At 33.3% G+C, this 14,934-nt stretch overlaps 1 protein-coding gene across 2 annotated transcripts in view; it reads left to right on the top strand.

Annotated features, from left to right (window-relative positions):
* Positions 1 to 13,264, top strand: part of LOC126976751 (uncharacterized) — a 69,938-nt gene extending 56,674 nt beyond the window's left edge. For both annotated transcript variants that reach the window (XM_050825313.1, XM_050825314.1), the window contains exons 2-6: positions 4,080 to 4,199; positions 4,280 to 5,885; positions 6,563 to 7,344; positions 8,550 to 8,679; positions 10,084 to 13,264. In XM_050825313.1, coding sequence (XP_050681270.1) covers positions 4,112 to 4,199; positions 4,280 to 5,885; positions 6,563 to 7,344; positions 8,550 to 8,679; positions 10,084 to 10,132 — 2,655 coding nt within the window. In that variant the 5' untranslated portion in view covers positions 4,080 to 4,111 and the 3' untranslated portion in view covers positions 10,133 to 13,264. The remainder of the gene's footprint in view (positions 1 to 4,079; positions 4,200 to 4,279; positions 5,886 to 6,562; positions 7,345 to 8,549; positions 8,680 to 10,083) is intronic.
* Positions 13,265 to 14,934: the final 1,670 nt, after the last annotated feature.

The following is a 14,934-nucleotide window of genomic DNA, read 5'->3' as shown; positions in this document are numbered from 1 at the left end:
TTGTTTTTCCGCAAGCAACTTCCTGGTGACACTGGCGAGGTTTCAGTTATGTGTTAACCATTTGACTCGAATACAAATTCACGTAAGATTTGCAAACAATTCACCTTTCGTTTACAAAATTCTTTTAAATACTACTACAGAATGTTTATCGCACACTTAAAAAACTGAATTGTGTGATTTAATTACCTACTTTTTAAACTGTCATACATCAACTAGCTGTAAATACCCGCTTCTCTGGGTCATTTAATTTGTTTAGTTATTTTTTCACTTTAAGTTAATAATCTAACACAACTTCTTTAAAAAATTTTCATATAATTTTTTTTAAGATCATACTAAAATTTAAATTAGAATAAAGGCTTACATTTGAAAACATTCCAAATAATTCTAGAAATCTCTAGATCATTCTAGAATTTTCTAGAACAATTCAAATCATTTTAGATTAATGATAATCACACATTTTTAAAATCACATGTTTCAATCTCCGTATTTTCTACACACTTATATTACTTGCAACCACCATAGTGCACGATGGGTGTCTTGTACCGTGTTTCGGTCCGAAGGGCGCCGTAGCTAGTGAAATTACTGGGCACAGAAGACTTGACATCTTATGTCACAAGGTGACGAGTGCAGTGGTAGGAGCCGCTCACAATTTTTGGGTATTTCAATAATCCTAAGCGGCATTGCATTGTAATGGGCAGGGCTGAACAGCTGAACGTTCTGCTCGTCTCGATTCTTATTTTCATTAAAAAAAACAGCTTGTATAAAGGTTACCTACTATTACACAGGAGTTTCATAAGTATTAATTTTAATTAGTTTAATTATGAATATTACGTTTTAAAACACTGTAGAATTAAGTTAACCGTTAGTTAAGCACAGCCAGCTTACGTATAAATATATATTGGCAATAAATATGAAAACAGAACGTAACATGGTTTACGTAATCCACGTTTATGAGCTCTTCCGTGCGATTTTCTGGTGGCATCTGTGTTTTTGTCTGGCGTACGAATGGATAGTGAGAGTTTTCTCTATTGTAGAGATAAGTTCAGCTTGTTAAAACTTTGCCAGACACTTAACAGCCGTTGTCGGGTATACATAATAGTATAGCCGCTGAGGGTCTCGTTAAGGTGGCTTTTCTATTTATAGCCGGTTCATACCTGATTATTTTCTTGCCAAAACGTTATATTGCCATTTACAATAACATACAAATTAAACAACAAGATGCCGGCTAGATTATGGCTCTATGGTATCACAATGGCGTCTTTTTCTGCCGTGAAGTAGTTAAGTGTAAATATTATTGTGGTTCGGTCTGAAGGGCGCCGTAGCTAGTGAAATTACTGGGCAAATGAAACTTAGCTTATGTCTCAAGGTGACGAGTGCAGTGGTAGTGCCGCTCAGAATTTTTGGGTATTTCAAGAATCCTATGCACTGCATTGTAATGGGCAGGGCGTATCAATTACCATCAGCTGAACGTCCTGCTAGTTTCGTCCCTTATTATCTTTAAAAAAATGCTGATATTTAAAAATGAGGAGAAAAGGGTGGTTTATGTACTTATGAAATAACATTATTATAGAATTTAAATGATACGATATCATAATTATATATATATATAACCTTATTAAAAGTTATTTCTTAAGAGAAATAGCATCGAACCAGCAAGTCGGTCACGTATAAAAGATTGCCGGGTCAAAGATTTACCCTGCTCAGAACAATATAGCGCCTCCCAGGATTCTTGATTGAACCCGAAATTCAGAGCGGCATCGCAATTACGCTTCTTTTTTTTTAAATAAAATTTTATCAGTAATGTATACTAACAAATTAAGGATATTTACGGTTCCATACCTGATGGGAGGAACTAATGGAATCCTTATATAATATCTCTTATACTTATATTATATCTCATAAATCACAATAGTGAGACAACTTATTACTAAAACAATTTTAAAACACTGTATAGAAAGTAAGTTGTGTGTCAGTAAGCTTATCATAGCATACTGCTATAACTAACTGCAAATAAAACTATGATATAAAATTCCAAAATGACCATCACAAAAAAAGTTACTTCAATAAAAGTATTCAAATGTACAAAGTGATTTAAAATTCAACGAGCAATGCATATTTTATACTTTATGTTGTTTCAATAATTGATTGTATATTTAATAACTTGTACAAAATTCGTCATGGTAGTCGTAAATTAGATTGAGAATACGACGAACCCATTTAAGAAGATTTTGCTACTTTAACAACATGACATGTTATGATAACCCAAGATAAGGGGCTTGCGTTATCTGAACACGATGCACTAAGCATAACCTTTTATTTTATTTTATTATTATAAAACACAGTCGAGGGTGCATTGTCTGTTATTCTAAAGGTCGTTGAAGTCTCTTCATCTTATGCAAATAATTATATTTAGAAAATAAATATAAAGTTGACGATACTGTCACTTCTGATGAGATTTTTTTTTATGAAAATAAGGGACGAGACGAGCAGGACGTTCAGCTGATGGTAATTGATACGCCCTGCCCATTACAATGCAGTGCAACTCAGGATTCTTGAAAAACCCACAAATTCTGAGATGTTATGTCTCATTTGCCCAGTAACTTCACTAGCTACGGCGCCCTTCAGACCGAAACACACTAATGTTTACACATTACTGCTTCACGGCAGAAATAGGCGCCGTTGTGGTACCCATAATCTAGCAGACATCCTGTGCAAAGGAGCCTCCAACTGAGAGGTGTTATATTATGATACCGTACCTATTACTGGATATTAGTCAAATGTTAGTGAGCCGATTAATACGTATATCAATATTGATCTACATAATAATGATATTTTCCATATTAATTAATATGAAATATTATACACTTTCATTATATTATTCACGTATGCCTATTACAGAATTGAAACGTTGATTAAATTTTCATCTTTAGTTTTTTTTTCTTGTGTGTATCTCATAGTTGGCCTGGCGTCAATTCTCTGGGAACATCAGACATATTATTTTACTAGTACTGAATAAAAAATATATTTCTATTCATATTATCTACTATGTGATGCGATTCGTATACCTGTGACGTCAACCTATTATTACAAATATATTAGTCATACCTTTACTTCTGATCGTTAAATTATTTTCGAGAAAGTTTCTTTTTTTGATAAAGACTGTTTCATGGTAATCAAATTTTCATCGGTAAGATTATTTATACACGTTGTTTTGCCATATAAAGTATAATTCACGCGATAGTTTTATAAGTAATAAAATATTGCCTATATTATAGCCTGTACATCATTTTGTTCTATTGTCAATAGTTTTTGCAGAGCACGCAAAAATAGGTTTTCGATTTTACACCTTGTGTTACAAAATAGCAATTTTATTACGGATCCCTAATTTTGAAAAAAAATCATAGCCTATAGCCTTACTCGATAAATGGACTACCCAACACTGAAATAATCATTCAAATCGGACCAGTAGTACCAGAGATTAGCGCGTTCAAATAAACAAACAAACAAACACTGCAGCTTTATAATATTATTAGTATAGATAAGAAATCGATTTGGTTGCAAATACGCAATTTATCGTGACAATAAATTTACAGAAAATAGCCACTAGTTACACTTTATTAAATAAGCGTTGTTTGTTTTGCTAGACATCAGAGATAACTTAGCCATTTTTTATTTCACGAGTTACTGCAACAGTTAGAACGATTGTTACAATTTGTTTAGAATCTATTACACAATGCAATCTGTTGTCACGAGCAAGGTTAAGTGGCGTTACGTGATAATAGCGATTACTTATTGCGATATAGTTTTTGATTTATTTATTTCTCAAACAAATAGCTTAGGCTTTACAATCATTTACAAGAAGACTATCAATTTTTATAGTAATCAATTCAAACTAAAAATAATGTTGTTTAATAGAGAGGTCTGGTTTAGGTCATCACCAAATTTCTCCCTAAGATTTCACAGTTATTCATCATAAATCCATGCTATCATTCGTTTCGAGTCAAGACTATACTCCAAAAATATTTTATTGACAGATATCATTTAGAAACACTAAAAGTTATTTCTGTATTTTGTTTTAGTGAAAGCGACAATAATGAAACGGTAGTTAAGAATGCGGTGGTTCAGGAAAGGTGAGCCGCCTCGGCTGCTTGCCGTTTCTCCAGATGCGGAACCGCGAACTAGTCGCCACTCACGATTAGGTAAGGGTTAAATTGAGATCATTACTGATGCAGAATTTGCGTTTGAAAACGTATTAAAATCTTCATGTTTCTCATTTCAGATCTCTCACCTGTAAACTTCTCCAATGGCAGCAGTAGTTCGGTGGAGACGAATTTCTACAATCTGAGCGATCAAGTTATAATTGTAGGAAAATCTCCACATCCTTGTCATCGTACAAGCGACACTCCAGTCACCCGTCGTATATCTCTACAAAACAATGCAACTTCGCCACAAGAAAGTTGCAATTCTAGTCGTAAACTACGCGGAGGCTCTTTAGAAAAAGACTCCAACATGGTTTTCAGAGAAAGACGTAATCCATTGTTAGATAAAGTTAAGAATACAAAACTTTCCTGTTTCAAATCAAATGGAGTCTTTCGACAAGATGACGCTTTATCAACGTCAGGAAGCGAATGCAGTGGTTTTGGCCAAGTAGATGATATGAATCAATATCGTTTTGTAGAAAATTATCCAGAATCTCAAATTGAATTTGAAAATCACAATCCATGGGTTAAAATGCAAAATTATGACGATGAAGTATTTTATGCTAAAAGCCCCGTCGAATTGAATTGGCGAGATGGTAAATCTTTCACCAATAGGGGAACTAGATGTTATAGTTCTGGTTCCGAATGTGATCGTTACCATGTCATTCCCAAAGCAGGAACAAAGCTTTCAAAATCAAGTGATCAAATATTTAATGATGATTTCGAAACATATGATGAAACATCAATTGATGTACAATCTGATAGAAAGACTGATAAGTATAAGATCAAAAGCGACAAGGACACTATCGGGCCAAGTTCATGCTTATCTGCGAAATTACGAGCTATGTCTGATAGATATTTAAGATCATCAACAAATAAACTATTATCCAAATTATATAAGCAAAGTGAAGATGACAATGTTGCTCTTAGTAACGTCAGTGAAATCAAAACACCCAGTGCAGTAAATAAAAGCCGCAAAAGAAGAGGTGGGGTAAAAGCAAAACTAAGAAGTTTCTCATATGGAGCCTTGCCAGGTTTAGATGAGTTTCAAAAAAGTCATAATTCAGTATTTCATGACGATGTGTACAATATGACTTGTGATGATGAAAATGTTTTAATACAAGACTGTGAGGATGCTGATTCTGGGATATTAGTTAACGAGTCCGCAGCATCATCAATATTTGATAATGATAGAATATCTATTCGTTGTGAAAGTTCCGCATCTCAAACTAATCCTCAGATACCGTGCCATAGTAGAAGTGTATCTGGTGATCAAGGCTATAATAAAACAAGAATCTCGCATAGAAGGAGTAGAGAACGATATGATGCTCCAAAACCTAAGCCAAGGAATTCCCAAAGAGCTTTATCCTTAGATCGTAAAGAAATACTGAGGCGAATGCCAAAGACAGACGATTATTTAGAGCCTCAATATCTTCAGCTCACAGAAAAACAAAAAATGCGTCAAAGAGATGTTACTCATGTAGACTGCGGAATACCCCCGATCCCTCCCTGCCGTAAGCCACTTAAAAATTCTAATAAGGTGCAGTCGGAATTCAAAGTTGTCAAAATAATTAGAAAAGCTCCATGCGATGAACTAGGAATATTTATAGCCAAAACCAAACTTACTGATGAGGGACACATTGGATATCTAGTAGCTCATGTTGTTCCTGATGGCTTAGCGGCTAAGTAAGTATAAAATTATAGTCTTTATATCAGTCATCAAGAGATTAGTATAGGCCCGCATTGATGGTAGATCATCAACCATTACATGATAATATAATATATATAATATTGACACACTTATACACAAATTATCCGCCCCGAACTAGGCAAAGCCTGTGCTATGGGTTGCGAGACGATATATTTAAAACAATATACTTACTTAAACATACCTAAATGGAAACATCCATGATTCGGAAACAATACGAACCCGGGACCTCTAGCTTAGTAGGCAGGGTCACTAACCATTCGGCTATGGGTCGTATCATTATTACATAAATATATTATGTTAAAGTGAAAGTTTGCAGTGAGAAAAGTGAAAAAAGATATTACTATTGACATGATTTATAACATGTATTACAAATCTATACAAATAAAATGATAGAAGATTTCATGTATGCGCATTACAAAAAAAAATTGCGATATCTTCATTTAATTCAACCCCGAACGAGTTTTAATTTTCAATTGGAGTACTGTAAGTAATATTGAACAAAAACAAATATTGACAGCTGCGATCGGTACAGTTATTCGTTACCCCGATAAATGGAATATGTTTTCAGCTGGGATCGAATCCGCCACCCGTTGCTCGATAGGCACGGACTATCAACAAACTTTTTAAACTTATGTTTTATTTTGTATTTCAGAGAAGGAACGCTACGAATTGGTGATGAGCTCTTAAATGTTAACGGCAGAAGACTCAGAGACCTCACAATGTCAGAAGCCAAGGAAGCACTGAGATCTGGTTCGTCTGAAATTGATATTGTTATTTGTAGACCAAGAGAAAAATCTTCATGTTCAAAAATTCAACAAGATTCCCATCGTCAAAGAAATGGCGACTCAATGAGGGAAAGTTCAGTGGACTACGAAAACGCAATTTTGTTAGGCAAGGATAGAAATAGTGATAAATATGACGTCAGAAAGGGACAACGTAAGTCTCAGGACGAATTGTCGTGTAATCGGAATGCGTTATCAGTGTCAAATGAAACGGACGCCGTGGGTGCGGTGGCCACTCATTCACATTTCGTAAAAGGCCAGAACGCAAACTACAGTAGTATGAACAACAAACTTTTGCGTCGGCAGGTTGTCAGTTACAGTGGTGCTGATAAAGATGAGTTAATACTTAGTTGTGCGAGTGATGTAGTGGATGTGGACACACCGGACGGTATAACCGAAAAGAATGCTGATAGAATTGAGGATAACAATGATATTCAAACACCGAATGCAGCTAACTTCTGCACTCTGCCAAGAAGACCGCGGGCACCAACACATACGTATCACACAATCACATTCGAGAAAGGTCATGGGAAAAAACCTCTTGGATTCACAATTGTGGGTGGACGCGACTCACCCCGAGGCCCGCTTGGGATTTTTATCAAAAGTATTCTTCCACAAGGTCAAGCCATAGATGATGGTAGACTGAGTGCCGGTACGTATGTTTATCATTATTAACTATTATAGATACTTTTTAACGAGCTAAGTAGCTATTAAAGTATAATCACTCAAGTTTAGATCATTAATTGTCTTTGTAAGTCAGGTGTTACAGTTCTTTCATAGGCATAATAGGATCTGAATTCATACAAGTAATAGAATGAAATTTGTGTGGAAATGGGACCACAATGGGAGGCCCCTCTGCACACGATGCTGGCTAGATTATGGGTACCACAACGGCGCCTATTTCTGCCGTGAGGCAGTAATGTGTAAACATTACTGTGTTTCAGTCTGAAGGGCACCGTAGCTAGTGAAATTACTGGGCTAATGAGACTGAACATCCTGTCTCAAGGTGACGAGCGCAATAATTGTAGTACCGCCCAGAATTATTGGGTTTTTCAAGAATCCTGAGAGGCACTGCATTATAATGGGCAGGGCGTATCAATTTCCATCAGCTGAACGTCCTGCTCGTCTCGTCCCTTACTGCCATAAAAAAATATATTACAGTGTGTTACAAAGACGATGCATCCAGTTATAATATATTATGTTAAGGAAATACTAGAAGGTTAAGTACACTTAGTTTTACCCGGATATAACTAGTATTACCCAAAAAAAATAAGCGAAAATTTAAGCATTCTTAATTTTATATTTGACGTTTAACCGTATACATCTAGATGTACCAACCACTGGCTGACATATACCATAATTTATATTAGCATTTATTTATATTATTTTTTAATCGTTAGATTTATATTTTTCAATCGTTGAGATCTAAATGATCTTCTTTTTACGTTCAATTTCTTATATTTATTTTTTTAAGAGTTAAAATACATTAATTAGATCTACACTGCCTTTATTTACTGGTTTTTACTTCTATTGAATTATATTCAATACTATAATTTAAAAAATTACTAGTCACTGCTACTCCAGGGCTCAATAATGTTAGGGCTACTGAAAACCAGTGCTACATTGGCGCCACGCCATTGCATCTTATTTCTGAGTTAGCTCCCTTTGGTGACATTCACTTCCGTACAGAGTACCTTGTTCGTTTTTAGCTATAAATTGTATTATTAAATTGGATTTATTTGTTAGTTCTAAGAATATATTACTCATTCTGGTTTGTAAATTTTTATTCTATTCTTTCTAATGTTAAAAAATAAAATAGCAAAATGATGCTTTATCGAACACTTTTGTGCTTTACAGGAGACGAGGTTCTAGCAGTCAACGGGCAAGCCTGTCACGAGCTCGCGCACATAGAAGCCCTGGCTCTCTTCAAAGCTGTCAAACATGGCTCAATAGAACTCAGAGTGTGCCGTAGAGTGAAAAATAATCAGTGAGTTATTTATATTTTTACTATCCATGCAAGGTGACGATATCCACGACACGCCACAAGTTACGATATGCGGTTCTCAAGGAGCTCCACAGTGCGGTTTTCAAGGAGCTTTCTTCCTCGCACTACGAAGCTGTGGAATGAGCTTCCTTGTGCGGTGTTTCCGGGACGATAGGACATGGGTTCCTTCAAGAAAAGCGCGTACACCTTCCGCCGGCGGCCAGCAACGCTCCTGTGATTCCTCTGGTGTTGCAAGAGAGTGTGGGCGGCGGTGATCACTTAACACCAGGTACGCTCGTTTGTCCTCCTATTCCATAAAAAAAAAAAGTGGAATTTTAGTCAATGCTCTAGGTAACGCTCAATGACAAATTAAACGAGTGAATGGTTTTTACATAACACATTTTACAACATTCCAAACGACTAACAGAACTAATAAAATAGAAATTTTATTATTGCAATATTTTCTTGCAAATGTTTACCGTTTGTTGTATTAGATAATTTTTACGTCTAGATAGAGCCGATTGCTGCTAGACCACCGATGAAAACAGGCCAGTTTTATTAGTGTCCGTGACAAGCTAACTCATTGCTCAAAGTAAAGGTTAACTGTCAACCGCAATATTTTTCAACGTTTTTCAGCTGTTATAGTCTATCTAGACGTATAAATGATCTCAGTTTGTTGTATTTAGCGTTGATAATATACCTAAGGTTAGATTTGAGAAACGCCATTATTTCTAGTGCATTGTCAATATTTTCGTACAAAAATAATTAGTTATTAGCATAAAAGACAACTGTTTTCAAATACAAAATACACTTTTAGATCTACACGAAAACAAGTGTAGGGCTTGGTGTATTTTCAAATACAAAATACACTTCTACAACTACGACTCGTATAGTCATTGATTTAACGAGTAATATGCTACCACTGTTTCGAAAACAATTGAAATGACACTCTGAGAGAGAAAACGCAGCGTATGTGAAGTACGTGTAAAGGATAAAAGTGTTTTAATATTTATGCGGTAGGAGTACCTACCTATATGCTACCATTCAATATAAAATATATAGCAGATATGGGCAAATAAACATGCGGGATACCATGGGTCTTAGCATCACTTTCAACTTAAGTGTTTACAACATTGTAACAGTGATTTTAAGCTTTTGTTACGTACATAGCAATTACATAACTTATTAATCTAATTTAATCTAATCTTATAATATATAACTTATTAATCTAATCTTAAAATACATCTTCTCTCTCAGAGCGCCATTTGTTTCCGAAGCGGTAGTATATAGTAGTTATTAGAAATTACATCAAAAAGAATTCTAAAGGAATCAATTTTTATGCCTTCATATAAATTATGATTTTATGTCCTATTATGATAGTGTTCATTTTTATGTCTTTCTTTCCAGATCAACTAAAGCAAAATCGTGTACAGATCTTTTAAATGACGATGACTGAAGCATCAGTTCTACAAACCAAGGAAGGAAGAGAGTGCATCGAATTTACCTCTAAAGGAAAAGAATATTGACTAAACGTCGGAATATCCCGAACTAATTATAAAATGAATATCAATGAAATGGGAAATGATGACTGTTGATTGGGGAGTGTATATCTACCATTATGACATTAAAACATAAAGAACTCAATGGTAATTGGTTGCTTCAAGTAATTGAGGGACAGATACAAAAAATATTTAAAATAGCTGCTGTAAATTTCATCAGTCCCACTACCACGTTGTATATTTGATTTAATTCAAGTTATTGGCATGGCTTCTTAAATATTAGCCAAGTTTAATATGATGATTGAAAATGTATTTAGATTTGCTAATTAAGGACGTACTTACACTATGTGATTCTCATAATCCTTTAAGAATAATAATTTTATCAAACAATTGCGTGCCATGTTTAGTCGTAAGCACATCAATTACATTTAATATTAATAACTTAGATTAAGGATCGGTCTTCGCTGCGCTCCAACTAGATACCGCAGGCGTAGTCTCAAAGTGCGGCAACTAATACTACGCATGTGGGCGTCCTCGAGCCAGTCCTGAACAATGTGTGACGTTGACGTGCCAGTTTTCTGTTAAACTTTGCTAATAATTGGAACTAAATTGCCGGGTTGCCTAGTAAAACTTTGTAAAAATAATTCAACAAGAAATAAGAAAGACACTGGGATCACATATCTGTAAATATTTTAGGGTTTTAATAATTTCACTGTAAAATAACATGAAGCGTATGTTAAAATTTTTTGAAAGATGCTACGCACACAAGCATCTAATAATTGCCATAATAAAAAAGCTATAGTTGTTAGGTAGTGGGTAGAGACCAATCCTTAATCTAAGATTATTAACTTTTCTATCAAAACCCAAGTTAGACGTTGTACAAAGTAAAAATGATAATAGCTTTTATTGTTTTTCTTTTGTTTTTTCTGATATTTATGTGTAAATGTTTTATAAAATCTGATTGAGAAACATATTATGGAATTTATGTGATAATATTTTGAGTAAGTACTTTTGATTTCGATTGTATATGTATTAAATTATGTCTGTTCAAATAATTTGCTTAATTTTAATTAATGCTCAAACTACAAATGGTTTTTTTATATAAACTCATAGGTTATCCCAAAGATACTATTAGTAGTAATTAATAATGATTTTAGTGTTTTAAATAAAATAATAACTAAAATGAAAGATCATACTGCTATATATTCCAAAGTAAACTATTGTCTGATTTCGTATATTTAAGTTTCATGTTCTCGAAAGTTAGTCCTTTTTGGAACGGTCTGCTAAATATATATTATGTTCATAATCATTTTCTTACTTCAATAGAAATTTTTGTTTAAGAAAAATATACTCAGAATTTTTTATCTAGGTACAGTCAAGTAGGTTGATGCGCATATTAGCTGACTTATTGCTTGAAATATGGAAATATCTTAAAGATTATATTCGCTTAACACTTCCGCACAAACACCATATAAGCGTTGCAAAGAAATATAGCCTAAAGTATTATCAATTGTCATCAGCAATTTAGGCCTAATGCTATAAATACATGTTTGGGCTATAAGGCGTTACGCGAATCAAATTCCTTGACTATACATACAGCGTTCTGATACATTTAAAAATTATTGTATAAAATGTTAAATTACTAATGTAATTATGTTAAGTGTTATATTAAGTGGATATTAGATACTTATATTTGTTTCTTCAGTCATTTTCAATTTAATTTCTTCTTCTGCATCATTATAGAATAAACTCATCCATACCTTAACTAAAAATTATTTTGATCAATAAAATTTAAACATGTGGTGTTAAGGGTAGGCTCCCATAATTATATGAGATTTTCTCGAGATTTTACAACTAAATTAAATATACTATCAAAGAGAAATTTAAATATAATATCTATTTTCAAATCTTTTTCTTTGTAATCTAAAATTATTAATATTATAATTATTTTTGTGAGCCTACTCTCAAGTATAGTACTTGTTACCGCCTTTGATACATATTTTATAGTTCACTCTACGATACGATCCACAAGTCACGGAACCAGTTCTTCAGCTCTCGAAGACAATCATTCCGTATCAAACCTCCACGCACGCTATCCTAGTTACTTGTTCTTGTACATATTGTATTAAGTAAATTATCAGAGTTGTAATATAGACATATTTAAAGTTCGCATCTGTTCAAGTACTGAACAGTGGAGGAACCTGTTGACACCTTGGCCCTATGTGTTTGGTGATGAATACTCAAATAATTGATCTTTCAAAATATGCAAAAATAGTTTGAGTACACTTCGTCAAATAAAAGTAAAAAATAGATATCTAAAAACTGTCTGTAAAATGAAATATATATAGACCGAGGAAAACTATACTGTACACAAGAGTTTCTCATTTAGTTTTATGAGAATGAATGTGTTTCTTAGACTCTAGTGCATTAAAATATATGATAGGCATTAGAAAACAGATATGATGAATTATTTAATATGTTTCAAATGGCTTAGACTTAATTTCTTGCAGCTATTTAAGTGTAATAGCTTTCAATTTCTTTTTGAGATGGTAAAAAATAGATTATAATCTACAGAAAATAAATTTGTAATGAGTTTATCGACCTATAATAGTTATTTATGCAACTGTTGTGTAATATGGTATTAAAACTCGATTGTGGGTTTTAATACCTTATTATCAACAGTTGCATACAAAACTTTATCTACACCCATATATGAATCCTCTATAAAAGATTCTGAAACAGTTAGCTTACTGCTAACATTAGAAAAGCCAGTCTCAAAGCCATCATCCAAACGAGTGTTGTAATGTTGTATTTAATTTTATTACAACTCTCGTTTGATGTGATGGTTATTAGGACATTGGGTGTTTTAATGTTGGCAATAAGCTAACTGTTGTAATAATCTTTAATAGTTAATTTAAAGCATGGGTGTAGATAAAATTTAATATTATGAATTAGGGTTTTTTTATGACGATATTCCAGATTCTAATTAGCGAACATATTCACACAAATGATTTAATAAATAATGCAAAAATATATATTATGATTAGGTTTGAAAAATATTTATTATGATTACATTGAAGAATTATAGAAACGCTGTTTAGAATGTTAAATTATGGAAATTATAGATTTGTAGTTGTACATATCACTGATTTGATAATAAAAATATTTGTTGAGACGATCGATGCGAGATTTTATTTGTTGTTTCATTTAGAGAAAATCCTTACTTACTTAATTGAAGAAATTAGGGTTTGAACATCGAAACACGTGAAGCTGCAGTTAAGAAAGTAACAGAGATAAGTGAAAGTATTTCAACTACGTAAAACGCGTTCACGCTAGAATTAGAATTGGATAAATCGGCTATTAGCCCTCAAAATCCCCGTGTGTATCTCGGGGATTTTGAGTAAAACATATTTACGTTTATTGCTTATTGAGTACTTAGAACATATTATTAAATGTCTATTATTTATACATTATCACCTTATTCTTGGAACCTAATTTATCTTTTGTCGAGACTTTTCATCCATGTACTCAGAGGCGCAGAGATTATAAAAGGTACTTTCGACATGAATCAATAGACCTATTGGAAACCCAAGCACTGGCAATAATTATTTCTTCCAACTTGTTTCGAGTCTTAAGTATTAATTGAAACCATTAGAAATATCATTCGACCAGGAACATAAGCTATTCGACTAAGAGCTAATATAATTGCCGGTCAATTATTAATTACTTTATTGAGTAATACAAATAATATTTTAAACTCTTATTTATTATTTTTATTAATTTTATAATATAAAACTGTTATGTTGCTACTTTCTGAGGGTAGAGATATCTTTCTCCCAATCGGTATTTTAGAAACTGTGCAATGTCTGTGAATTCATATTCATTGTGCGCTTGCCTATTCAGATAATAAAAATTATTTTTATGAGAACCATATTTTACCAGAGCTAGTTGGTATACGGTATATTAGTGCCAACAATGGGCTACACATTTGTTCTTTTAAGACAAATACTTGCACTATTGAACACATGTTTGGCATAGTTTGTATTGCTTCTGAAAATGTAAAGGAGATAAGTATCCTGTATGTAGATGAACCTAAATTAATTTGTCATCTGTTAAGATAGTAAAAAAATCAAGGGACTATCTTCGATTGCGATATAATAAAGAATAAAGTCAATAAGTAGGTAAGTACGAATGTAGTGATAATAATGTAAATAGATTTTTTAAATTTAAATAATAAGAGTAAAATATTATGTAAGAACTATTAAGTATTTATAAGTATCCATCCCTACTTTGTTGTTACGGCCAGCAGCATGCAATGTTTCGTTATCAGCGCCACCTAGTAAGTTACTTTGAAACAAATTCAATTCAAACAGCCAATTATTTTTTACTAGTTATACCGCTTTATGGTAGTAAATTAAAAATCCTATTATTTACTAAAAATGCAAAGTATATATTTTTATGAAAATACCTACTTACAAAAGTAATTTAAAATAGCGGTAATCCAGCAGGCATGTTGTATGAAAGTTAAAAAAAACTTGCTGTGTGCATTGGAAATACGCAATACCAGGGTTAAGGTGGAAGTATCTAGGTTTCCTATGCTCTGAGCCAAGTCCCTAAGAAGGAAGCCACCAGATGATGTTTCTAATAAGGTCTAATTTAAGTAGGCCACATGCCTGTTTTAATAATCGGCCTTCTTTTCGAATAGATAATGGGTATCACAACGGCGCCTATTTCTGTCGTAAAGCAGTAATGTGTAAGC

The sequence above is a fragment of the Leptidea sinapis genome, chromosome 42 (genome assembly GCF_905404315.1).
Source record: "Leptidea sinapis chromosome 42, ilLepSina1.1, whole genome shotgun sequence".
Lineage (NCBI taxonomy): Eukaryota > Metazoa > Arthropoda > Insecta > Lepidoptera > Pieridae > Leptidea > Leptidea sinapis.
The sequence above is the reverse complement of the archived record's forward strand: the minus strand, read 5'-3'. Positions and strand labels throughout refer to the sequence as shown.